The sequence below is a fragment of the Neovison vison genome, chromosome 11 (assembly GCF_020171115.1).
Source record: "Neovison vison isolate M4711 chromosome 11, ASM_NN_V1, whole genome shotgun sequence".
Classification (NCBI taxonomy): domain Eukaryota; kingdom Metazoa; phylum Chordata; class Mammalia; order Carnivora; family Mustelidae; genus Neogale; species Neogale vison.
Genome location: NC_058101.1, coordinates 196,810,009 through 196,836,005, shown reverse-complemented (window position 1 = coordinate 196,836,005; position 25,997 = coordinate 196,810,009). Strand labels below are relative to the sequence as shown.

Sequence of the window (25,997 nt, the reverse complement as noted above, 5' to 3'; positions counted from 1 at the left end):
TCCCTTAAGCTTAGGAAACACAAGAAGTTATAAATGAATGATAAGTTCAAAGTACGAAGATACAATACATGATTATACCTGGAACAAAAAATAAATGCTCATCAAAAACAGGATATGAATGCTAAGAAATACAGAAAGTGTGATTTGATTTAGCAGGACTCTAAAGGAGGCAATATTTATTTTAATAATTTATACAAAAAATAAGTCAACCAAACTGCTGACAGAATGCCTGTACCATTTAGGATCTGAGTTGCCACTGAGTATATGAGATGAATCATAAGAGCTAGGATTGGAAAATTAGTTTGGGTCATGTTGTGGAAATCTTCAGTCAAGAAAATAGAACTGGATTTTAGTCTGGAGGCTTGGCTGCTACCGACCCAGGAGGAGAAATGTCATGTTAAGTGCAGTGTTAAAAAGTAAAAGTTAATTGCTTGCCTATGTGGCTCAGTCCTTAAGCGTCTCCATTCAGCTTGGGTCATGATCCCAGGATGCTGGGATGAGCCCCACATTCGGCTTCCTGCTCAGCGGGAAACCTGGTTCTCCCTCTCCCACCCCTTCTGCCTGTGTTCCCTCTCTAGCTGTGTCTCTCTCTGTCAAATAAATAAACGAAATCTTAAAAAAAAAAAAAGAGAGATAATGAAGCTGTGTGAATGGAGACAAGAGAATAAATTTGAGTGAGATATTTTTCTTTGACGTAAAATATCATCATTACAGTTAGGTCTAATTATCTTCTCCAGAGTGTTCCAACATTCTCTTTAAACAATAAATTCAGTCCCAAAACAAAGGGTCTTCCTGTTCACAAAATGAAGACCACAGTTTCCAAGTTTGAATGTTCTTTTTGGAGCCCACATTTTCGTCCTTTCCCAGGAGATTTATTTCAGTCTTGAATCTCAAGTTTTGTTTTGTTTTTGATGTCACCCTTGTAATTGAATGTTGCCTTCTTGAAAATATCTTGGGTTTTATTTCCCAACCTTATTGTTTTGGGGTAAGGAATACCCCCAGACTCCTGAAAATGTGAGCTCTTGTAGTCAGAATGGTGCACAGTTGTATAAAATGGTGACTCAGCAGGTTTAGTGCTGAAGGCTCCTGGCTTAAGAAAATGAACATTGCCGATGGAAGGCTTTAAGTATTAAAATGATAGCATACGAACTTGTGGCTTTAAAAAAATGCAACTTTGCTTTTGAAAGAAGAATACTGCAAACTTGGAATTTATTTTTTTTTTTACCCCAGTATTAGGTCCCTTTCCAAATTAGGGTTAGGTGAGTGGGTAGGAATGATGGGAGTGGTGGGCATCTCTTCTAGAGGGTTCTCCTGGATACCTTGAGCCTCAGTCCAGGGCCTGCATCCATGATTCATTTCTGCATCTGTGTTAGACTTGAGGAGTGTGCTTATATAGTTTCCGGAAACACAGTGAAGGTTTCCAGAAAGTCCAGTGGGTTTGGTTGTATTTTGATGGGTTTCCCAGCTCAGGTCCTGCTTTGGTAGAAGGTACTTAGGAGTGTGAGATGTACCTGCTCTGTCCCTTGGGGGTGACCTGTGCTGGTCAGTTACTATCGGCACTGGTCAGTCCAGTACATTTGTCAGCCATACTGGGGTTTCCATGTCTGAATTGCCGTGAGCTGGATGTGAAGAAAAGTGTCTGTGGGAGCTCCAGATAAAATGTCTCTGAGGCCAAGGAAGAAAAAGAACAAATAGTACATTTTTAGGGTAAGAGACATGAACTTGTTTAGGCTACTAGGATCTATTTAATAAGCTTCCAGTTTTGGTATAGAATACTACTCTTAGAAAATTAGATAAGTTTCTACAAATACTTATTTCTTTAAAAAAATTTTTTTATTATGTTATATTAGTCACCATGCAGTACATCTTTTAGTTTAGTCTTCCATGATTCATCGTTTGCATGTAATACCCAGTGTTCCATGCAATCTCTGCCCTCCTTAATAACAATTTCTGGGTTCACCCATCCCCGCCCCCCTCCCCTCTAAAATCCTCAGTTTCCTGGAGTCCATAGTCTCTCATGGCTCTTCTCCCCCTCTGATTTCCCTGTCCTTCTCCTTCTCCTAATGTCCTCTATGCTATTCCTTATGTTCCACATATAAGTGAAATCGTATAATAATTGTCTCTCTGCTTGGCTTATTTCACTTAGCATAATCTCCTCCAGTTCCATCCATATTGATGGAGATGGTGGGTATTCAGCCTTTCTGATAGCTGAGTAATATTCCATCGTATATATGGACCACATCTTTATCCACTGACCTGTTGAAGGGCATCTCAGCATCTTCCACAGTTTGGCTGTTGTGGCCGTTGCTGCTATGAACATTGGGGTGCATGTGGCTCTTCTTTTCTCTACATCTGTATTTCTGGGGTGAATACCCAGTAGTGCAATTGCCAGGTCATGGGGTAGCTCTATTTTTAACTTTTTGATGAACCCTCACACTTTTTTCCAAAGTGGCTACACCAGCTTGTATCCCACCAACAGTATGAGGGAGTTCCCTTTTCTCCACAACCTCTCCAACATTTGTTGTTTCTTGCCTTGTCGATTTTTGCCATTTTTACTGGTGTAAAGTGGTATCTCAGTGTGGTTTTGGTTTGAATTTTCCTGATGGCTAATGATGTTGAACATTTTTTCATGTGTCTGTTAGCCATTTGTGTATCTTCTTTAGAGAAGTGTCTGTTCATGTCTTCTGCCCATTTTTTGACTTGATTATTTGTTCTTTGGGTGTTGAGTTTGAGAAGTTCTTTATAGATCTTGAATACCAGCTCTTTATCTATAGATATTTGCAAATGACACTACAGATACAAATACTTATTTCTTAAGTAACCTGCATTTCTGTAGTTCTCAACCACCTGTATGTATGAGTGACAGTATATATATGACTGCCATTGGTGGCAGGAAGTAAAATTTTATAGGTGTTTACTTCTGTCTGCTCATGCAGAGCCTTGGTCTACAGTGCCCCTAACTGCCCCTCCCCAGTATTTCTGAGAGTGCATTGGCAGCAGACTGTCCATTGGCAGTCTTCTGTATTTGTGAATAAGCTTATTTGTGTTCTTCCATTCGTGGTACTGCAAAGCATTTGAGAGTGGCTTTTCTGCCATCACTGCTGGCAGTCTGTGAAAAAGCACATTTCTTGTTGCGCTACTAGTGTCTCAGTCCCCTGAAGCTGGATATCTAGGTGTGTGTATTTAGTCCTTTTTTTTTTAGTTTATAGTAGCTGAGTGTGTAGCCCTGTTTCTCTTGGATATACTTTTAAACATTTTTCCCCCACCCTTATTATAGAAGCTGAGGAGCTGATGCTCCTGTTTGCATTTCTTGTGAAGATAGCTCTTCCTTGTTGTCCACCTGACCAAGAGCAGCCCTTGGAGTCAAAGCTAGAGTTCTCTCTGTCTCCAACCTTGAACCCATACATACAAATCACCTCGCAAAATCCCTCTTTATCCTCTAAGTCAGCTCTTACAAATACCCACCTGAGGGCTGCATGCAGGCTTTGCCAGTTTGTTAGACATGAAGTTAACATTTTAACTATTCCAGAAATTTCACTATGTTTTTTCTGAGGCAATTAATCTCTTTCTCATGATTTTTTTTCAGTTTCACTAAACCTTTCTGAGATAACAATCTCTAGATAAACTCAGGAAGTTGCTTTGTTTTCCAGATTTGAATTATGGTTATTCTTGGATCTGTTTTTTTATTATTTTAGGTAGTCTCATTTTTAAGCCCCTGTAATAACCATCTCTACACTGAGGAGTAGAGATTTATTCCTCTTTTGGGGTCTCAGTCTCATGTATTCAACTGCTTGACTTGGCATTTGCTGTGGTGCCTAAAACTCAGCTAGTTCAAGTGTCCTCATCCCTCTTCTGTTGTCTTTTATGTTCATGACTAACACCTCCTTACAACAGGTACCACAGCCAGAAGACTTTGAGTTCCCTGAACATCTCCTTCTCCTCACTCTCCATATGCCGTCCGTCCATCACCAGGTCCTGCCTTCTTACCTCTTGAGCATCTTGCATCCATCTACTTCTTTCCATCTTTCCCGCTTCATCCCAACTGCCATCATGTCCCACCTAGATGACCGCAATAGCCTCTCAACTGTTCTCTCTGTCTCCTTGTTGGCATATTAAAAATGCAAACCTAGTCAATCCATCTTCAACACGTTTAATTAAAATCCACCAGTAGCTTCCTGTTCTTCCCAGCTCTTCAGCCTCACCTGTCTTCACTACCTTCATCCTCATGTTCCACCCTCAGTCCTCAAAGGGCCATGCTTGCTCCTTCACTGGTGACCTTGTATCTAGCTTCCTCTGCTTGGAGCAGCCCACTGCCCCCTTGGGTAATTAATTTCTTTCCCCCAGACCTCAGCTATTGTTTCTGCAGAAATGGTCTCCCTATCTGCTGTGTATATTCTCATGACCACATACCTTTTCTTTATTTTTTCTATCACAACTGTAATTTTAGATGCCCTGGATGATATCTTTCTTCTCTTTCTTGATCTCCATGAAGGCAGAAACTCCCTCATATCTTTAACATTTAGCATGATTTATTTATTTTTATTATTTTTTAAAAGATTTTTATTTGGGCGCCTGGGTGGCTCAGTGGGTTAAAGCCTCTGCCTTCGGCTCAGGTCATGATCCCAGGATCCTGGGATCGAGCCCCGCATCGGGCTCTCTGCTCGACAGGGAGCCTGCTTCCTCCTCTCTCTCTCTCTGCCTGCCTCTCTGCCTACTTGTGATCTCTGTCTGTCAAATAAATAAATAAAATCTTTAAAAAAAAAATAGAGCAGAGAGCCTGACATGGGGCTCGATTCCAGGACTCCGGGATCATGACCTGAGCTGAAGGCAGAGGCCTTAACCCATTGAGCCACCCAGGCACCCCACATTTAACATGATTTAATAGGTAAAAGATAAATCTTTCTTGACCGAATAACTGGGAATCAACATAATGGTTTTGGAACCAGTCTTCTGAATTTGAATCATGGCTCTGCCCTAATAACTATGACTATGGGCAACCTGCTTAAGATTCCTAGACCCCAGTCTTCCTATCTGAAAAATGGAGATAAATAATTTCTAGGCTTTTTGGGAACAATGTTATAGTATTTGAAAATACAAATTCTAGTATTTGTAGAAGTGCTTTGAATATAGAAGGTATTAAATGGTAGAATTTACAGTATCTCTTTTGAAAAGAACTTTTTATTATAAAATAAAAAATGCAGATTCAGAGAATCTCACAAAATGTATGGTTGGATGAATGATCATAAAGAGAATACCCTTGTAACTTACAAAAACCTCAGAAGCCCCTCTAAGCCCCTCTGTATCTCCACCCCATTTCAGCCCCTTCTATTACACCTAAGGGTCTTGACTTCATTAGTAATCACTTCCTTGCATGCGATTATAGTTTTATCACTCAAATATGCATCAATTTTCATCATGGTTTTTTTCTTGCCCATTTAAAAAAAAATCAGTTTCCCCTCTCTCCTTTTCTTTCCTTTACAGTTTATCTGTGAAGAACCTGGAGCATCTATCCTGTGGCATGTCCTATAGTTTGGGTTTTGCTGATTGTGTGTGAATGATGCAGTTCAACATGTTCTTCTCCTTTGTATGTCCTGCAATTTGGCAGCTGGATCCAGAGGCTTGATTAAACTTGTGTTCGATCCCTTTGGCAGACCAAAGGTGGGGGTGTGATCATTCATCAGGAGGCACATAACCTCATTTTTCTTTTTTGTTATATCAGTAGCTGTTGATGCTTGATACCAAGTTCCACTGACTTGTTGGGGGTGACAGAATAGTAATGTTTTACTTCTGCCATGGAGTGAGTCTGTAGTACAAGCTACTGGAACCTCTTATGTTTCTGGGCAAGGGGTGATTTGCTGGGGTAGACATCTGAGTCCGAGTGAAGGGTGGTGGTCACATGGCCCAGATTTACAATCTGCTGGTGGTGGTCCATTATCAGAAATATGTGGATGGGGGAAAAAAATAAGTGCATGAGGCTTCCAAGAAGGAGATCATGTTCATTTTAATTTCATTCTTTCATTTTTATTTATTGGTTTGAATATTTTTAAAAAGAGACATGTTTCCTTCACCTATTTGGTTACACAGTAGTACAGTTCACATAGAAAAGCAGGGTAAATGCTAGTTTTTTCCCCCATTGCTTCTAAAATAATGAGTTGATGGTGGTTGGGGGAGGGATAGGGTGACCGGGTGATGGACGTTGGTGAGGGTATGTGCTATGGTGAGTGCTGTGAAATGTTGTAAGCCTGATGATTCACAGACTTGTACCCCTGGGGAAAATAATACATTACATGTTAATATAAAAAAATTAAAAATTTTTTTAAAAATCTCAAAAAATAAAATAATGAGTTGATTCCCCATCATCCTCTGAAGGTGATTAGTTGTTTTGTGTTTTGAAAAAAAATTACAAAATTACAGATTTGAAAACAATAGATGGGTTTCAATAGTTGTAATTATCTTTTTTGAAGCTTAAATAATCCCATCTTTGGCTCTCTGGCATAACAGGATATTTCAGGTTCATCTTGAGCATTTTCTGTTCTCACACCTGCAATTAGCCATTTCTTCAAAAAGAGCTCTGATTTCTTTTAGTTGGAAGTGGAATTTCAAGAACCCATTCTGCCTCAGCTCTGAGCAGCACAGCCAGACCCAGATCCAGCTGTTGGAACTTCATTTGCTTTATTTGTTTGTAGGGTGACCAGTGGACCTGATTTGCTTAGACCTGTCTTGGTTTTAGCACTGAAAGTTCTGTGGCCCGAAGGGGAAAAAAAAAAAACCAAAAACTCGTTCTAGATGTTAGGCTCATAGCTATTAGTTTGGTCATTGTTTCTTGGCTTTCTCTTTGGAGAAATCTGGAAAAATATGTATGAGATCAGTCTTTTGCAGAGAATTCATCCAGTAGTCAGATTTATGTACTCTGTTTGTCTTCTTAAAGTCAAGTAGCACTTATTTTGGACAGTGCTTTAATCATTTTGCCGCTTGCTTATCAGAGCCTACACTGGCGTTGTTCATGGGCTCAGGGAAATAGTTTCTGTGGTCTCCATTGAACTCACTGCACTCCAGTGCATGATTGTGAAAACAGCAGACAAATATGTGCATTACCGAGTCCCAATGTGAATGTTAGAGAGTGACTGCCTTAGTAATTATTGTAGCTAAACTTAACATTTATTGTACTTCCTGTATGCTGGTGGCTATATGTATGTATTACCTAATTTAATTTTCATACCTACCATGTGAGATAGGACTGTTATTTTACAGATGGGAAGACTGAAGTTTAGAGGTTTAGAGCAACTGAATAAAGTACCCAGGCCATGTGGCATGTGGAGGAACTAAGCATTAAACCCAGGTCTCTTTTACTCTGGAGTCTGTACACTTAACCAACTTATTACCTTTGTAATTATTAAAGGCTAGTGTTACCTAATTCTGGTTAAAAAAAAAAAAAACCTGGATATTCTCTGAGATGGTTCTAGGATCTGTTTAGGAATTAGTGGCACTTTAGAGCTCTCAGGTTGAATAGAATGGTGTTCCAGCTGCCCCTTCTGTGCTCATGACGATCATTGCTAATCAAGTATGGCCATATTTTGTTTATGGTTTTCTGCTGGATCTGGATGAGGTCTCCGAATCCCTTTCAATATAGTCTTCCAGGCAACCACTAAATATTTACCAGAGTTGGCACGTGATGTGAAACCCATCTGCCATTCTGAGTGAGAACCACCTAGAAGGGCAGTGGTTCCTCTGGATTCCCGGAGCACATTTCTGTGTCTGTATTACTGTCATCACTTTACTATATGATAATAGTCAGTTATGGAGTCTTCTCATCTGCTCTGGTAAAAGCCACTTTTCCAAACTACATTCCATTAATATTTAATTTCTGGGAGATGCTTTTAGGTATACTGCAAAAACAAGAGGCGGGATGAAAGCCTTCTTTGGTCACATAATTTCAAAAACTAAGTTCTTGAAACTTGCCTTATTTATTTATTTATTTATAAAAGATTTTATTTAGTTATTTGAGAGAGAGTGATACAGAGAGCGAGTACACAAACTGGAGGGAGAGGCAAAGGAAGAGGGAGAAGCGGACTTCCCACTGAGCAGGGAGCCCAATGCAGGGCTCAGTCTCAGGACCCTGAGATCATGACCTGAGCCAATGGCAGACACTTAAGCTACGGAGTCATCCAGGTGCCCCATTCTTGAACCTTTATAATGTGCATTATTGTGTTAACTTCTGAGAAGTCCTATCTTAATGGAATCTATTAAACTGTACTTAATCCTGTTTTCTATACATGACTGATCCCCATATCTGCACTTTTTTTAAATAATAAAGAGATTATTAAGAAATAATATACAATCTATAGAGGTAGGACAGGCCCAGGAGAGGGCAGGACTGTTTTGACCCTGTCAAGCTGCCAGCACCATTTCTTCGTATTTTTCTGCCCTTCTCTGAGGGGGATTAATTCTCAGACTAGTGGCCAGATGACTGTAGTAGGCACAGGTATTGCAGCCACACAGGATGATGTCCAGGGGAAGAAAATCCCTTTTCGGAGCAAGGGAAAAGTTGCCAGAAATGCCTCCTGCAATGTTCCCTTCACATCTTATTGACTGGGCTTGGGCAGGTATCCTTTCCTAACGAATTATTGGCAAGGGGGATGGGATTTCTGTGAGTGACCTGAGTGGATCCTTTAGGAAGGAAAGAAGTAATAAAGTCAAAACAATGAGCATTTCACTTCACCTCACAGGTCTTCATGACTAGGGCTAACTTCTCTTAGCCTGTCTTCCACACTTCCATTCATTCTTAAAGCTACCTTCTGTTCCTGAATTTACCTTTGTGTGGTGGGTGTGTGAGCACCCACATGCCCCTCGGAAGGCCACTGCCCCCATCTCTACACGGTCACTTCTGCTTGTTGGTAAAAGTCCACTTCAGCTGCCCTTCCGTTCAGTCCGCTTTACCTGCCCTTTGGGTCGGCCCAGTAAACGTTTATTTCAGTGAGGAGAGGGAGAAGTCTAGGTTAATTCCAGGGTCCGGCATGGGTGGCTGAATGGCTTTAGATGCTATTTGCTCAGTTTTGGAATGGGGGAGGGTAATGAGTTTTTGCCATGTAGATTTTGAGAGGCCCGTGGATATGTTCAGCCTGCAGTGAGGTATGCTGGTGTGCAATTTGAGGGAGAGGCCAGGATGAAGCAAGTAGATTTGTTGGCGGTCAGGATGCAGGTGGTAGCTGAAACTACAAGGATTGATTGAATGACCGATTGAATGATTGAAACCAGGGAGCCAGAGGGTGGGTGGAGGAGGGGCTGCTCACTGAGGTGTGGGAGGAAATATTCCAGGACAGGAAAGAAAAGCCCAGAGAAGCAGAGAATCAATGGCAAGTAGCATCAGGTGTAGGTTCAGAAGAGGTCCAGAAGGTCCAGAAGGTCAGAGAGGTCCAGGAGGAGGACCAAGCAAGAGGTGTCCACTGGGTTTGACAACTGGGAGGTCTTTGGAGATTTGTGCCAGTGGTGTTTCGGGAAGCAAAGGCGGATGTGGGAGCAAAAATCATATTCTTGTGGGTGAAGAGTGAGCAGGAGGTAAGGAAGGAGAGACAGTACGTGGACAGTGCTCTCTAGAAGCTTGGCTAAGGAGGAAAGAAGAGAAGGCAGCATTTATAGGAGTGTGTGTGTGTGTGTTTGGGGAACTTTTGTTGAGTGGAGATATGTAAAAACATTTTTGGGTTAAAGGGGAATCTTGAAAAGTAGAGAGAAAAGGCCTGAAAGCCTCCGAGCTAGAGGATGATTGATAGGGCAGTGTCCAGGCAGGTGGGACCAGAGCACAGGTGGAGGGTTTAGGCTTGAGACTAGTGGGAAGGAGGAACAAAGGGGAGGGTACAGACAGAGAGCCTCGTAGGAGGTTGGCAGAGAACTCAGATGTTTCAAGCTGACCCCTACTTTGTTGGTAAGTAGGAAGTAAAATTAATTGCTCGTGGTTAAGAGGATGACAAATGTAAAAGGTAATTTTAAGAGAGGTCGTAAAAGGTTTGGAAACCACCACAACCCCCACTACCACCACCACCACCTCTTGGAGAAAATAACAGGAAAATTTTTTGTTGAGCCCTTACTGTTGTACCTGGGCCCTACTAAGTACATTCTCATTCAGTCCTCATAGTGACCCCATGAGATACTTACTGTTATCCCCATTTTATGGGTCAGGAAACTATTTTAAAGAGGTTAAGTGACTTGCCAAAGGTCAGGTTGTGAACCAGTGATCCAGGCTTTTTCTGACACTGGGGCCAGCCTCTCCATTTTTATGCTCTCCTGCCACAAGGGAGAGGAAGCCTAGCAAAAGTAAGTGGGCATATTGTTTTATTGGAGTTAAGGGCTAGATGTGGGTTGGAGGCCAGGAGAATGTGGTGACGCCCTTTGGCTTGGTTGTGATATATTTTTTAGGAGGACCACTTAGCTCCTGTGATGGAACCAAGAAGGAGCCAGGATATGGACAGGTCAGGGGGGCAGGAATCCTTGATAAGAGTTGCTCAGGTGTCAGCTAAGCCAAGGAGGGAACAGAGGCCAGGAGGGAGCTTAGAGGAAGGGGAAGGATCAAAGAGATTGACAGTCTCCTAATGCTCATGCCAAAACCTTCGGTGTGGCTACAAGAAAGGGGGAGTGGAGAAGGAGGTCCTGGAGCTGAGGAGCCAAGACACTGTGTTGTGGATGTGATGTGCCCGGATGTTGCACGTGATTCATCTTCCTATTTCTCTTGTGACTGAGGAGTTGCCTTCAGGAGCTCTCTGGTAAAATATTGTCTGAGGAGAAAGCTTGCATTATACACTATGAAATCAGAGACAATGGGAAAGGCTATGGGTGGAGAGAGTGGGGTTGTTGTCTCTTGACTGTTTTGACCAAGTCCAGCTCTGGTAATACGAGTGCCCTTCATGGCATTTGCTTTGAACTATACTTGGGTGATTTTACCAATTAAATGCAATAAGAAGTTAGTTAATAGAGTTGTTTTTCTTTAGAAGAGTATGTCTTCGCCAATTTAAATTTCCAAGAATGGTTTCATTCAGTGCCTGTACTCAGTGTCGACCATTCTAGGAATACAAATAATTTTTGATTCAAGAACTGCCTTTAAAACTAGCTCTTATTACTTTAACTGATTTTTCTTGTCTCTTAAAGTGAATAATGGTTTGTTAATATTGTGGAATAGAAATTCTTTGGAGAAAGAATTTTTTGAGACTACAAATGAAATACTGTAATTTTGGGGGCATCTGGGTGGCTCAGTGGGTTAAGCATCTGCCTTTGGCTCAGGTAATGATCCCAGGGTCCTGGGAGGGAGCCCTGCATCCGGCTCTCTGCTCAGCAGGGAGCCTGGTTTCCCCTTTCTCGCTCTCTGCCTGCCTGTCTGCCTACTTGTGATCTCTGTCTGTCAAATAAGTAAATAAAAAATCTTTTAAAACGTTTTAAAAAAAGAAATATTGTAATTTTTATTTCAGTTAACAGAGCAAAGTCAAAGTTAGGAATAAATCTTCTGTGATTCTGCTTCCACTTAATGTAAAATGATTGCTATGTTCTTAAAATCTTCTGAATAGTAAAAAAGTCTCAGTTTTTTCAGGTGTCATAACTTGTGTCACCATGATCATTTAGCCTTTCTCCCTGTAGTCTAAAGGTCCATAAGTAATTTAGAAATTTTTGTTAAAAATATATACTTATTTCAAAGACACACCTTAAGCTTTCTGAATTAAGAATCTTGGGCGATTGGACCAAGAAATCTGCATTTGAGCAGATTCCTCAAGTGATTGTTGAAAACTGAGTTGGTGTGTTTTCAAGCAGTGGATAGCAGCTTCTGGGTATCAATAGGGGCAAAGGAAACTCAGCCGCATGTGGTATTCATATATGTTCATATACCCACATGTACCAGCATGTCCCCTCTTCTGGAGGATGGAATGGCTGCTGCACAAAGGCCTATCTTTAATACTATGTTTCTTCTCAGAAGAAGTTTTATTCTTTGACTTTCAACATTTATTTTAGATAGGAATGGAAGAAATAATTTGTATGACTTGGATCTAGGCAGGGACAGTTAACTTTTTACTTATCTGTTTGGAAGGGATAAAAAAGTCAGCCTCTGAGTAGTTTGCATTTAATTGTGTTTTCAGTTTTATACAGCCAGCATTTTTTATGGCAATAATTCATCTCCTACATTTCAATATCTTGTATATATTTGTTATCTGGGCCACTCTACATGGAGCTCAACTTTTTGCTTTAAGCGAACTGTGGAAATAGAGATCCTACTGAATCAAATTACTAATGTATTTTTCTAACTAGGTATGTACTAAATATTTAATCATCTGTTTTTATTTAAAAGCTAGCCAGCAAATTAATAATGGTATTATAGTGTTTCAGGACAGTAATGGAATATTAAAAAAAAAAACAATAACCGTGATTGCTTTCATTACTAAAGAGCTCTGTGAAAAAAGCAATTCTATGTGACTCATGTATTTCTTGAGTTACATGAAGCAGAGGTAACCACTCTTGACTCCTTTATTATTTGTAGTGAGTGGTTTCAGTGAGAACTTTGGTGAGATGAGAGTAATTTTTGTAATATACTTCAATATGTATGAACTTCAAAATTCTTCTGAAATGATTTCCTGTGTTGACTGTATATTAAGTAACTTTTCTTCCATGACCTGGGCTGGAGAACAAAATGTAGAGAAGATACCAGACTAGGAAGAATATTAGAATTCCTTGGCATAGCCTCCCTCTTTAAAGTGGTTTCCTGATCCATAAAATGGGAATAACAGTAGCTATCTCATGGTGTCACTGTGAGGACTGAATGAGAATGTACTTAGTATAGGGCCTGGTACAACAGTAAAGGCTCAACAGTAGTTCTTTTTTTTTTTACCCCCAAACCTTTTGCCACCTGTCTTATTTGATTGTGAACTTCCATCAAGAATAGATTAAGGTCTGTGAACCCAGAGAATGTAAGTTCTTTAACTTTGTCTCTGTAGTACCCAACTAAGTGGCAGCAGACACACAGAATCCTCAGTAAATGTTAGGTGATTGAATGAATGGTTGGAAATGTGATTCATATCATGGAAACTTGTGATTTCCCTCGTGGACTCAAAATTACAGTGGAAGCCAGTGATAAAATGGTTACAGAATTTTCATTACACAAACCTTTTCAGGAATGCACAAAGCTAATGTCAGTTTTCAATTACCCTTCCTAAGCCAATTTGCTTTTCCTCATTCTCCTCCTTCCAGCCCTAGTATCTGTTCTACAGTTGCCAATTTAGGCCAACTGCTGCTGCCTGTGTACTTTTAAGTGCATGTTAGAATTTCAGTTTCCAAATCTGTTCTGATTTGAAATATACTTAAATTTCTCTTAAAATCAAGTGAAGTGTGTTTTCTAAAGATCTTCAGATTTAAGTTCCTGACATTAGAAAGAAAACATACTTTTCTTCCCATTAGTCTAATTCTTCTGAGTGGAAAAACAATCCTAGATATATTAATCTACTTCAAAATCTACCTCTGCTGATCAATTAATAGAGAAACACTCATTTTTTCTCCTGGAAAGTGGATTATTAACCAACAAGCCTGCTTGGAACAGTTAGGCCTGAAAGCATGAAAGGTAATACCAGTCACATGTCATAGAACTCATAATTATTTTGGGGGGAAGGAAATTAACATAGTAAAAAAAATTAGACCATGACTTGGAACCATAATAAGAACCTATATTTGTAAACTGCTTTATAATTTTAAAGCACTTTCATATTGCATTATCCTTCTTAAAATGCAGAATAATCATTTTAATATAAATAGAGCAGAAATGATTTAGATTGAATTGAATCTCAGAAGGTGGATATGTTCACTAGAACTCAGCAAGAAAGTGATGAAGAACCAACCACAGCCTATGGTTCTGGGTCTTAATTTAGTGCTCTTGTCACTGTAATGTCATGTCCTATGCTTTTGCCATAGTAGTAACAGGGAGATGGTGCTCCAGCAAACAGTATATTTGAATTTTATATTTGTTCAGAGAAAATTTCTTATTTCATACTCCTTTATAGGATCTAGTCTCAGATCTATCCCAACTGAAGAAGTTCTTTCGTTAGAGAGATATAAACAGAACCTTGATTCCTACATTTGATGTGTGCAGGCAGGGCTGACCTTTAGCCTGACACAATACTACTTTGATAAATGGTGTAATAAGCTATAGGAGCTACTGATAATCTAATCTACCATTGATCTCTTGCCAAGTTCATTTTAGGTAAAATCACGATAGGGATTTGTATTTCTGGAGGCCAAGTTGGCTTTACTGAGTATTCTGCAGGCTAGAGAATGCCCTCACTTGCTCCTGTCTCTGTGTCTCTTCCTCATTTCCCTGTCTGGAAATGCCCTGCAGCTTTGGGCTTTCAAGGTACATAGTTTGGAGTTGGCAGAAGAGGCTAGAAAGGGATTTTTCCAATTCACCTTTGCATAATTTGTGCTTCAGAGCACCCCCCCAAGCCCTCCCACCATGCCCTGTTGTTCCTTCAGTTTGTGCTTAGCTGATAAAAAACTCTCCCTGAAGCACAAAATTCTTGAGGTATACAATCCTTTGAAGGAAGTCAGAGTCTAAATCCATCTGTATATTTAATAGACACTTAGTATTTTTTTAAGAATGTTTCTGGTGGCACTAAGATCAATAGCATAGAAATGAAAATATTTTTTTCATTTAAAATAGGAAAAAATGGTGGAGACAAGGTAAATGTACAAAATAAATAAGAGGTTACATTGTGGTATAACTCAATCAAAACCATATATTCCAAATCCTTTATTTAATGAAAGATGTTAATAATGTAGTATTGAGTTTGAAAAGCCAGTTGCAGAGCTGTGTGAATACTATGATCCTAATTAAAAAAAAAAAGTATGAAAATGAAAAAACTACCAACAATAATTTGTTTTTATTATTGTGTTACCAGACTCTCTTATGTTCATGTGTGTCAACTCATTTAATGCTCTCATAAACCCAAAGAGGCAGGTACTATTGTTATCTTTATTTTAGGGATGAAGAAATTGAGGTACAGAAAAATAAGTTGACCAAAGTTACTTAGTGAGTGTCGGAGTCACCCACTAAGAAGAAATATACTGAAATGTCAGTAACGATTATCTCCGAATTAATGGTGTTATAGGCCAATTTAATTCTTTTTTTTTTTTTTTTAAAGATTTTATTTATTTATTTGAGAGAGAGAGACAGTGAGAGAGAGCATGAGCAAGGAGAAGGTCAGAGAGCGAAGCAGACTCCCCATGGAGCTGGGAGCCCGATGTGGGACTCGATCCCGGGACTCCAGGATCACGCCCTGAGCCGAAGGCAGTCGTCCAACCAACTGAGCCACCCAGGCGTCCCGGCCAATTTAATTCTTTACATCTATAATGTAGAATGTGTCTTTGTTTTTTATGTTATTAGAAATAGCATTTTGAAAAGAAATTAAAGCATGTTTGGGATCTTAGAAAAACAATATGAGATCATTTGTAGGTTTGAATTTCAAAGCTTTTTTTTTTTCTTATATGTAAAATAGGAATAATACTTGGTTAAGGGGCGGGGGGAAACACAAATACTACTACTTTCCATGAGTACACTCTCCCTTAATCCTTAGTGTATGTGTTTGACAATTTTCTTTTATCAATAAAGAAAATGAGACCTTTTTGAATTCCTGATTAAACATTATAAAGCACAATCCAGGAAACTGGCTTCTGATCAGACCAGGTTTTGTTTGAATACTCAAATACTTCACCAGTAATAGAAAGTGTAAAGGCACATACACTGTAGAACATCTCCAGGAAATGTACACTTTCCTCCTTTTAAAGTATAGCCTCAAAGATAAAAATATTTCAAGAACAATGAGTTTTATTATGTTGTGTCTTATTTTCCTGTTACTTGACTTTTCAGCCCTTCTTTCTTATTTTCATTTCTACCATTCCTTTCCCTTCAGAAAACCAATAAGCCATCCAACCAACCCACTGATTAGCCTCAGTTTGTTGAAAGCTGGTAACATTTTGAATTGGGTGCCAGGCACTCTGCTAAGTGCTTTCTGGGAGCAGCAGTTACAGAGTAGAGGACCGTGGTTTGAATGTGGCTCATGGTTTTTGGCCCCAACAGTGTAAGCTCACAGTGTTGGGAATAAGAATTTCTCAGAGATAGCATCTGAGCTTTTTGATTTCTATTTTTTGTTGAAGAGAGTTGGAAAATCTAGCTATAGAGCGGGGACAACCCCCTTAACTCATTTATATTCCTTACCAGGCTCCTGTTATCTTTTTCCATTTTTGGACCCTTGGTACTAGTTATTTCATCCTCTGAGATATTCTAAGCCCACTGAAGCTAGAGAGGGAAGTGGTTGGTCATGGATCCACCTTGAGTAAAATGCGCTTCTGGACAGATTTGAGAGCCGGTGTTCTCTCTGCTCTGCCCTGCTGCCCTCCCAGCTCTGGCCCCTGGCTACTCAGCTTCCGTCTTAGGCCTGACCTGTTGCTCATGTCACAGTCTTTTGTCAGTGTCTTAGTCAAGTGAAGTGGATTTTCAAGTCTTTTGTCATATCTTCCTGAGATAGCCTTTCAAGTTTTTAGTCCCTTATCTTCTGAGGAAGGCTCTGTCTGATTCTTGCATTTCTTTGGTTTTGGAGAAACTATTTTTTGAGGCTGAGGCAGAAAATGATTGGCTTGAAAGGAGCCATGGTTTTGAAAATAACATAGTTTGAGAATGAGTGTATTAGTCATGGGATCCCAGGAGTCGTCAGATGCTGAGAATACTTGGAAAGGCTCAGCCATGTGACAGCTCCATGTGGTTAATGGTGATGATCGGGGTTTGGGGTTTGTTTTCCTAAGATAAATCACGATTTCGGTACCTTATAAGAAATTACCCATTACTCTTTCAACTCTGTGCAACTGTTTTTCTTTTTAAAGTAGACTAAAGCACATTAAAAAAAAAAAAACTTCTTTTTTTCACTGTATAAACATATACTGAAGGAGAACAAGGAAAGCGGCACTTGTTTGAGTAGCCCAGGTAATGGGCATGAAAGCATTTCCAAGTCATGGGCTGCTGGGCCTGGCTTGGTTTGTGCTCCCACAGGAAGCAACACAGTAAGTAAGCAGTGTCGTGCTTGTAAACAACGGACAATGAGGTACATGTCTTGGCTGGATTCCAGGTCGTTTCTGGTTGTTTAGTTGCTAATGGTGTAGGAGTACCCAGGTCTCTCTACATGGATTCTCTCTGGATGTTGCTTCCTCAGGAAATGGTGCCTGTAGCTCCGACACAAAGACAGTTGGATTGTGTTTTGGCAACAGACTAAAAACTGATCTTCAGAAGTGAACAGAAAGCTGATATCTACTCAATAAAGCATTTATTGATATGCTGCTCCTTGATACTTGAAGATCTAGTTACATATATTAGAGAAAAGCTCTTTGGTTTTGCCCTGTCTTTGGGAAACAGTTTAAAATAAGCAATTATATGTTGGGACCTCATTTTCTCGCCAGAGAACTCACCGAATGATTAAAAATGAACTCCAGATCATTTTTTTTTAAGGATTTTATTTATTTGATAGAGATCACAAGTAGGCAGAGAGGCAGGAAGAGGGAGATGGGGAAGCAGGCTCCCGGCTGAGCAGAGAGCCCGATGCGGGGCTGGATGCGGGACTCGATCCCAGGACCCTGAGATCATGAGCTGAGCCAAAGGCAGAGGCTTAACCCACTGAGCCACCCAGGCACTCCTGAACTCAAGTTCATTTTAAGCTAGATTTAAATCTTAAAATAAAGACGGAGTTCACTTATTTCAATTACATAAAAAACAAAGTGTACTTTTTACCTGACAGGGGTACTGGTTAACCAAAAGCTTTTATGAGTTAATAGTGTGGTATGGATACTAAAAACTTAAATAGAGCTGAGTGGTCAGACTACATTAGAAGTCCTAATTTCTGGATTTGAAATCTTACTGAAGATTTATTTCTAGCACTTTGCTGCAGTGAGAAGAGTACAGACATTTTTATTTCCTGTTTCCCAGTACTGGCATTTTAGGAAAGTGGGTGTCAGGAAGAGGTAAGCTTTCCTTGGGGAACGAGGCCTGTGGCAGCACAGATAGGGCAAGTCAGCATTTGCCTTAAAGAATAAGTCTTTTGGGGAAGTCTCTGCCATGCGGAGTTTGTTTTTTCAAACCTATAAATAGAAGGGAAATGAAGATAATTTTGGCTCGACTGCCCTCTGAGCCACAGGAATTTATTCAAATTTTGCATTTGTTGCAGCCAACAACTGCAACAAATTTCTCCCTGCCTCTTCCCTTCCTCCCTTTCTCTTTTCTTTTTCCACTTTGGTATAAGGATTAGTAAATTGCATATTTGTGATCTAAAAGAAGAAGAGTATGTGTGGTAGTGACTAACTTATACTTGTGTAGTAATTTAGATTCTGGCTCCATTATATCCTTAAAAAAGGAATTTTCATGCATGGTTTCCCAGTTATTTTGGGCCCATGATCCCCCCCCACCCCCGCCCCCGGTTTCCCTTACTCAGAGATTCTCCATCAGGCTGTGGGGATGGGATAGGGATGAAGGACTTTTTTCTTTCCAGTAAGGGCCAGTAACCCCTGGGGGATGGGATGTGGAGAAATCCAGAACCCCACATTAGAAAAACAGATTGAAAAAACAATAGTGATTTTACTGAAAGAGCCAAAATAGAGAACATTGTTCTCATACTCTTTTTTAGATTAAAAAGAGTGAAGGACTTACTCAGCTGTAGTCAATAGTGACAAACATATGTTTATATACTGCATATTATATCTAAGTATGAAGCAGAGGGAGAAGAGTATGTGGACAGATGGCAAGAAGTAGTAAAGCCATGATTAGGGACAAAAAAGAGTAAAGGTGAGAATGAAAAAAATTAAATTTTGGAGGAATTTGTAAAGATTGACACATAAGCACAGAATATGCTTAAATATGTGTGCTGCCTGTCAGTCACATTCTTTTTTTTATGGAACACTTCATAAATTTGCATGTCATTCTTGTACAGGGGCCATGCTAATCCTCTCTGTATAGTTCCAGCTAATTCTCTGCTTTTAATGGCTGCATTATATTTTAAAATATGGGTGTACCATAACTGAACTCTGACTATTGATATTTGGTTTTTTTTTCTCATATTTTTTGCCCTTGAAGTCAATAGAGCAGTGAAATTCTTCGTATGTATACTTCTTTACATACGTGCAAGTATTTCCATTGGTTGGATTCCTAGGAGTAGAATTGCTAAATGAAATTGTAGCTCATAGAAATAGACATTTCCCCTAGCAATGTATGAAATGAGCAATTCTATGTATCTTTGCCAATATTAGACAGTATTCATCTTTCCCCCTGCTTTGGTCATTGGTCAAATTTGTATTTCTCTAACTAAAAGGGAGGTTACATATTTTTTTCATATATTTATTTATTTGTTTATCTTATATGATCTTTCAGTTTCTTTTCTTTGATTTTAGTTATTTTTCTGAGGAGCTCTGTATATGTTAAATAATAGTCCTTTGTTATATATGTTGAGATATTATCTCCTGCTCTATCATTTACATTTCTTAGTATATTTTGCCAAACAGGATTTTATTTTATATAGTTTTATTTGTTAGCTTTTTTTTTTTTTAAACTTTTGAATTTTGTGTCTTCTTTTAGAGAGACCTTCTCCATCCCATGATTATACACGGCTTCTCCCTTATTTCCTTTGAACAATATTTTTAGTTTAAAAAAATAATGTGCTTTTTATATATTTGGAATTATTTATGCATAAAGTATGAGACAAAGCTCTAACCTTTTCTTATACATGAATATCAAGTTATTCCAAAGCCACTTATTCAATAGTCAAACTTTCTTATGTTCTTGATTCTCATATATAGATAGATTTGTTTTTGTACTTCTATTGTTCTGTTGATTTGTTTATTCTTGCTCTGGCATCATGTTGTCTTGATATCTGGTAGGGAAAATCCTTCTTTTTCAAAAATTTCTTAACTAATGTCAAGCATTTATTTACTTTTCCAGAAGAACTTTATAATCTATTAAGCAACATCTTAAAGCTTATTTAAATGGTATTTCATTTGGTTTGGTTTTATTTTTATATATAATTTGTTCATTTAGTAATCTGTGTCCTTTTTTCCCTTTCTTTACATTTCAGAGTCCTGTGTATGGAAACCCACATGAGTCAGTTCAGTCTAGAAGGGTAGTAATTTCTCATAATATGGACAAAGCTCTGAAAGAAGGTAAGGATTAAATGAGAGCTTATGATTACCATGTAAAGCAATTCATTATGTTCTGAAGGGAAAATTATAATCTCTAACAGATGTATCTATCCTTCTTGTCTGTATGTAACATTGGGAATTTTTATAATGTCTGAATAAATACATCTATATTTTAGTTGAATGGGTGGGATTTAAATATTGACTAGGATTTCCAGGTCACATGAAGCTAACCAGTCATGTAGAGCTAGTTCCACCATATGAAACAAGGATCTGTTCTCTGTCACCTAAAATAGGTATTAGGAAATATTTTTTCTTTCAGATATAACCTAGAGAAGGTGTGTTGGGGATGAGTGCCCTCAGGCTTGCTCATCAACAAATCAGTTAAGCAAATTAAGGAGTATAGCAGTCAGCCTTCTTAATGAAGGACATGTCAGTAGAACTAGTATTGAGCTAGGTTGAAGGTAAGTTGTAAGGGCATGGTATTGTTCCATGTAGAAGTGGAAATCAGGTGTAATTAGAAATATTAAAGTTGAAAAGACATTTTGAGATCAAATTAAAGTTCAAATAATATTTTTTAAAATCAAATTTCTAAAAACACTATTTCAGTTATAAGTGCAGAAAAAAAGTGAGTTTTTAGGGTGAATATGGATATTAGATATAAAGCTGAGAGAAGTAAATAATGTGATAAGTACATAGTAAGTATGTTTACTTTCATAGTTCACAGAAATCACTGTATTAAAATTTGAAGATGGGTTCTATGTAAGTACAGAAGCAGTCTGAAATTGTGTGGATTCATAGTTTTAGAACTTTGGGGACTAATTAAACTTTAAAAATATTTCTATTAATAAAGTATGGTGACTTTAATAAAAGCCAAATGTAAAATTCAGTAATTTTAATTCGTAATCTCAAAATCATGGTTTAAAAGTAACTAATTGCTTTTATTGAGTTAAAATTTACATACTTTGAAATGCACAGATATTAAGTGTACATAAATTCAGTAATTTTCATGAATGTGTATAACTATGTAACTAGCACCCCTATGAAACTAAAACACATTTCTATCATTACAGAAAGTTTGCCTTCTGACACCCTCTAATCAAACTCACTTTCCCTTGTTCTAATTTTTATCATTATAGATAAGTTTGCCTGTTCTTAAACCTTATAGAGATGGAATCATACAGGATATAGTCTTTTTTGCCTGGCTTCTTTTCTCAGCATGTTTTTAAGATTTATCTGTTGTTTGAATCAGTTCATTTTTTGTTATTACTACTGAGTAGTATTCTGTTTTACTAATATGACTGTGTCCATATATTTATTCTTTCTTTTTTGGACATTTGTGTTGTTTCTAATTTTTTGAAACACACTGGGTAAAGTTGCTATAAACAAGCATTTTTGTGGATATATGTTTTCATGTGTTATGGACAAATTTCAAGGAGTAGAATTACCAGACCTAGGGTAAGTTGTGTGCTTAACTTCATGAGAAATTGACAAATAATATTGTAAAGTGATGATGTCTTTATTTAGACTCTAACTGTGTATGACCATTCCAATTGTTTTACATTATCACTGATATTTACTGTTGTCATTTGTTCTATTTTAACTATTCTGATAAATGTAAAACAGAATCTTCCTGGAACCTTAAATTGCATATCTATGACAACTAATGATGGTGAACATCCTTTCATGTGACTATTGACCATTTCTATATCTTCCTTTGTGATGTGTCTGGTCAAGTCCTTTTTTTTTTTTTTTTTTAAATTTACCTTACAGTTGATTTATAGGAATGTTTTTAAAGATTGTAGATTCACATCCTTTGTTAGATATAGATACAGTGAATACTTTCTCCTAGTTTGTAAATTCCCTTTTATTTTTTAATGTTGTCTTTGAGCAGAAGTTTTTAATTTTGATGTTGTCTAATTTACTAATTCTTTTTTCTTTCTGTTCTCTAGATAGGGTAATTTTTATTCATCTGTCTTCAAGTTCACTGTTTTTTCATTGTTTTTATCTACTTAAGTGTATCCAGTGAATTTTAAAATTTCAAATATTGTACGAGGTACCTGGGTGGCTCGGTGGGTTAAGACTCTGCCTTTGGCTCATGTCATGATCTCAGGGTCCTGGGATCGAGTCCCGAATTGGGCTCTCTGCTCAGCAGGGAGCCTGCTTCCCCCTCTGTCTCTGCCTGCTGCTCTGCCTACTTGTGATCTTGCTTTCTCTGTCAAATAAATAAATAAAATCTTTTAAAAAAATTTCAAATATTGTACTTCTGTCTAGAATTTCTTTTCTTTCTTTCTTTCTTTTTTTTTTTTTTAAGATTGGATTTATTTATTTGTCGGAGAGAGAGAGTGCACAAGCATGGGGAGCAGCAGGCAGAGGGAGAAGCAGGCTCCCAGCTAAGCAAGGAGCTCGATGCATGACCTGAGCTGAAGGCAGATGTTTAACCAACTGAGCCACCCAGGCATCCCCTGTTTAGAATTTTTATTTAGTTCTCTGCAGAGATTTCCCCATTTGCCATTTGTTATTACCATCTTTATCTTTAATTCCTTGAACATATTTCTATAATTGCTTTAAAGTCTCTGTATGTAAAGTACAAAATCAAGGCCATCTTAGAGTTGATTTATATCCATTGTTTTTTCTCTTAAGTATGTGTTACTTTTTTTTTTCTTTTTCAGTTTTTCTTAGGTCTTCTTATTTTTTTATTTTATCCTGAACAATGCAGATGCTACTTTCTAGACATTCTAGTTTTCTGTTACCTTCCTCTGAAGAGTGTTGGTTTTTGGTCTAGTAGCAAGCTTAATTTTTGACTGTTCACCTTGAGGATACTTGGTTTTATACATATTTTCAGGGCAGGTCTGCTTGGATTTTATCCTTAGTCTTAGATGAATCCCTCAGTCTTGGGACATAGGCTGAAGTCATCAAGTTCATGTTCCTTACACAGTTTCAATGAAAGTCCATGGTCACACCTGTAACAGGGCAGGACTCCATCTCCAGACTCTGTCACTCTGTCTTGGACTGCAGTCAGAGAATCTGCTCAGCTCTTTCAATTCCAGCTGTTGCTGTTTCCTTACAGTCTTACCTCCATACATGTGTAAGGCAGAGTCAGCAATGGGTTTGAGGGTTTATAATCCAGATTTTGTGGCTCCATCTTATTTGTATTTCCTGCCCTTATTTTCAGGCGCTTTGGCAGATCTTAACTCTGTTTTCTGCTATCTTATTTTAAAAAAAATACAGATGTTCAGTCTAAATTTGAACTTCCTGTGCCTCTAAGACTGTTGAGTACTTTAGGGGAAAGTTACATAAATGTGGTTTGTACCAGGGCTAGTCCCTTCTATCAAGGATAGATTTTCCCTTCAGTTTCTCTCACTCTGCTCTCCAGTGACTTTATGTATTGATTTAATTTTTTTTTAAATTTAAAATATTTTCTTTATTTATGTGACAGAGAGAGGGACAGACAGAGAGCACAAGCAGGGGGAGCAGCAGAGGGAGAGACAAGCTCCCCCCTGAGGAGGGAGCCCAATGCGGGGCTTTATCCCAGGACCCTGGGATGATGACCTGAGCCCAAGGCAGTTGCTTAACTGAGCCACGCAGGCACCCATCTCTCCAAGGTCTTTAAATAGTTCTTTAATATATATATTTTAAAGTTCCTGATAGTCTTCTGTAGGAAGGTTTGTCTGGTATAAGCTATTCCACCATCCCTGGAATTGGAACTCTTTTGCCTTTCTCTTTTAATTTGGTAAAATACATATAATGTAAAATTTAACATCTTAACCATTTTTAAGTTTACTGTTCAGTAGTGTTAAGTACAATTTCATCACTATGTAAAGCCTTTAGAACTCTTTTCATCTTGCAAGACTGAAACTCTGCCTACTAAACCACAATACCTACTCCTGTCTTCCCCCAGATCCTGGTAATTGCCATTCTACTTTCTATCTCTGCGCCTCGACTCTAGGTACTACACATAAATGAAGTCATATAGTAATTGTTCTTTTGTCTTTAGCATATTTGCTTAACATAGTGTTCTCAAGGTTAATCCATATTTGTAGGATATGTCAGAATTTCCTTCCTATTTTAAGGTTGAATTATATTCTATTTTATGTATATAATCATATCTAAAAAAATATTTCTTAATTTTTTTAAGTAAGCTCACCATGCAATGTGAAGCTTCAATTTACAACCCTGTGATCAAGAGTCACATACACTAACTGTGCTAGCCAGGTGCCCCCTATAACCACATTTTCTTTATCTATTCATCCATTGATGAATATCTGGGTTGCTTTCATCTTTTGGTTGTAGTGAATATGCTACTGCGAACATGGGTATCTCTTTAATTTTTTAAGCCCGTAAAGTTGCTCTGAAATTGGGATAGCATGTTTACTTACCAGGGACCAATTTGTTTCAGCAATGTTTATGGAAAAGAAAAAAAAAGATAAAGGTTGAGGCCTGGTTGACAAAAACCCAAATAGAACAGAACAAAAAAATCCCCAAACCACATTATCTTCAGGCTAATTTCTGTGCAATGATTTATTTTGAAAGAGCAGTATTATCCAAAGCCTTCGGGTAAGAGCTTTAGTTAATTACACTTTTTACAATAATTGTTTTCTTTGTTTTTTTTTTTTTACTGTATTATTGTTTACAATTTCCTCTTGTTTTAAGCAAAATGATTTTCAGTAGAATTGAGTATTTATATCATCTACCAAAAGAAAAGCTAAAGGCTGCCATAAAGTTGGCTATGAGAATAAAATGAATGCATCTGGCAGTCGTTAAAAACAACAATAAGCTAAAACCAAAATTTTTTAGAAGAAAATTTTGGACATTTAAAATAATGAAAAATTAGAATCTAGAAATACATGTTGAGAAAGTTAAGAGGTTTCATAAGTATTTAGATAACCTGTAATGATTATAATATGCATCTTTGAAGTATTTTAATTTGCATTTCTAAGCCCTGGCACCAGTATATGTAATTGAAATTCTGAATGTTATTAGCTAGCTATAGTAGACTTGTATTGATAAAATTGAGGGTCTCTTGGTATGCTTGCAAATTTTAATAGCAGGTACACTTGTTAAGGCTGCAGTAACTTGAGTTCAGTTGATAGGAAGTGCTTATGAACTATTTAAAAATTTCCCCCTAACATTAGTTTGAAGTAGATAACACAATTATTCCATCTTACCTTTATATCTTCGTTTCAGTCCCTTTAGAATAAGTATTTTAAAAACAGATTTATTCAGAGTTGAGTAAAACACAAGGGGTGTGTGTGTATATGCATGTATAAATGTGGGTGGGTTTTTCGTCATTGTTACTAAAGTGTGCTTGTGTTGTAGCTCAGTTAAATTAGGACTTGGCCTTAAATCTTGATAGATTGAATTACAAAGAAGAAAGAAGTAATATTTAAGAATGTAGCTCAAAATAATACAGTTTAGCTTTCTGTGAACTAGTAAGAATTATTAAAGCTTTGAGGTGTGCCTGGCCGACTCATTTGGTGGAACATGCAACTCTTGGTTTCAGGGTTTTGAGTTTGAGCCCCATGTTGTATGTAGAAATTACTTAAAAATAAAATCTTCAAAAAAAATTACTAAAGCTAAAAGTGCTAGAAGCTGAATGGCATACCCAGGGAAGATGATTAAAGTATATTATTGCTGTGCTTTGTTAGCCGATTTTTAAGTGTAGAAACTGTATTTTTGGGGTTCAGATATGGTATGAATGAACCATATATTTGAGAAGTCAGAACAGCCATCTTTCTAAACCAGATGCTCTCAAAAGTTTCTCCCAAAGTTACATTCCCAGGAAGACTGACAGGACATACTTTTGAAAATCTTTG

General features: G+C 38.0%; 1 protein-coding gene and 1 pseudogene across 3 annotated transcripts in view; one reads left to right on the top strand and one right to left on the bottom strand.

Annotated features, from left to right (window-relative positions):
- Positions 1-25,997, top strand: part of SNX25 (sorting nexin 25) — a 123,178-nt gene that overhangs the window by 5,938 nt on the left and 91,243 nt on the right. For all 3 annotated transcript variants that reach the window (XM_044225609.1, XM_044225610.1, XM_044225611.1), the window contains exon 2: positions 20,121-20,205. In XM_044225609.1, the coding sequence (XP_044081544.1) occupies positions 20,121-20,205 (85 nt within the window). The remainder of the gene's footprint in view (positions 1-20,120; positions 20,206-25,997) is intronic.
- Positions 18,939-19,036, bottom strand: LOC122890741 (annotated as a pseudogene).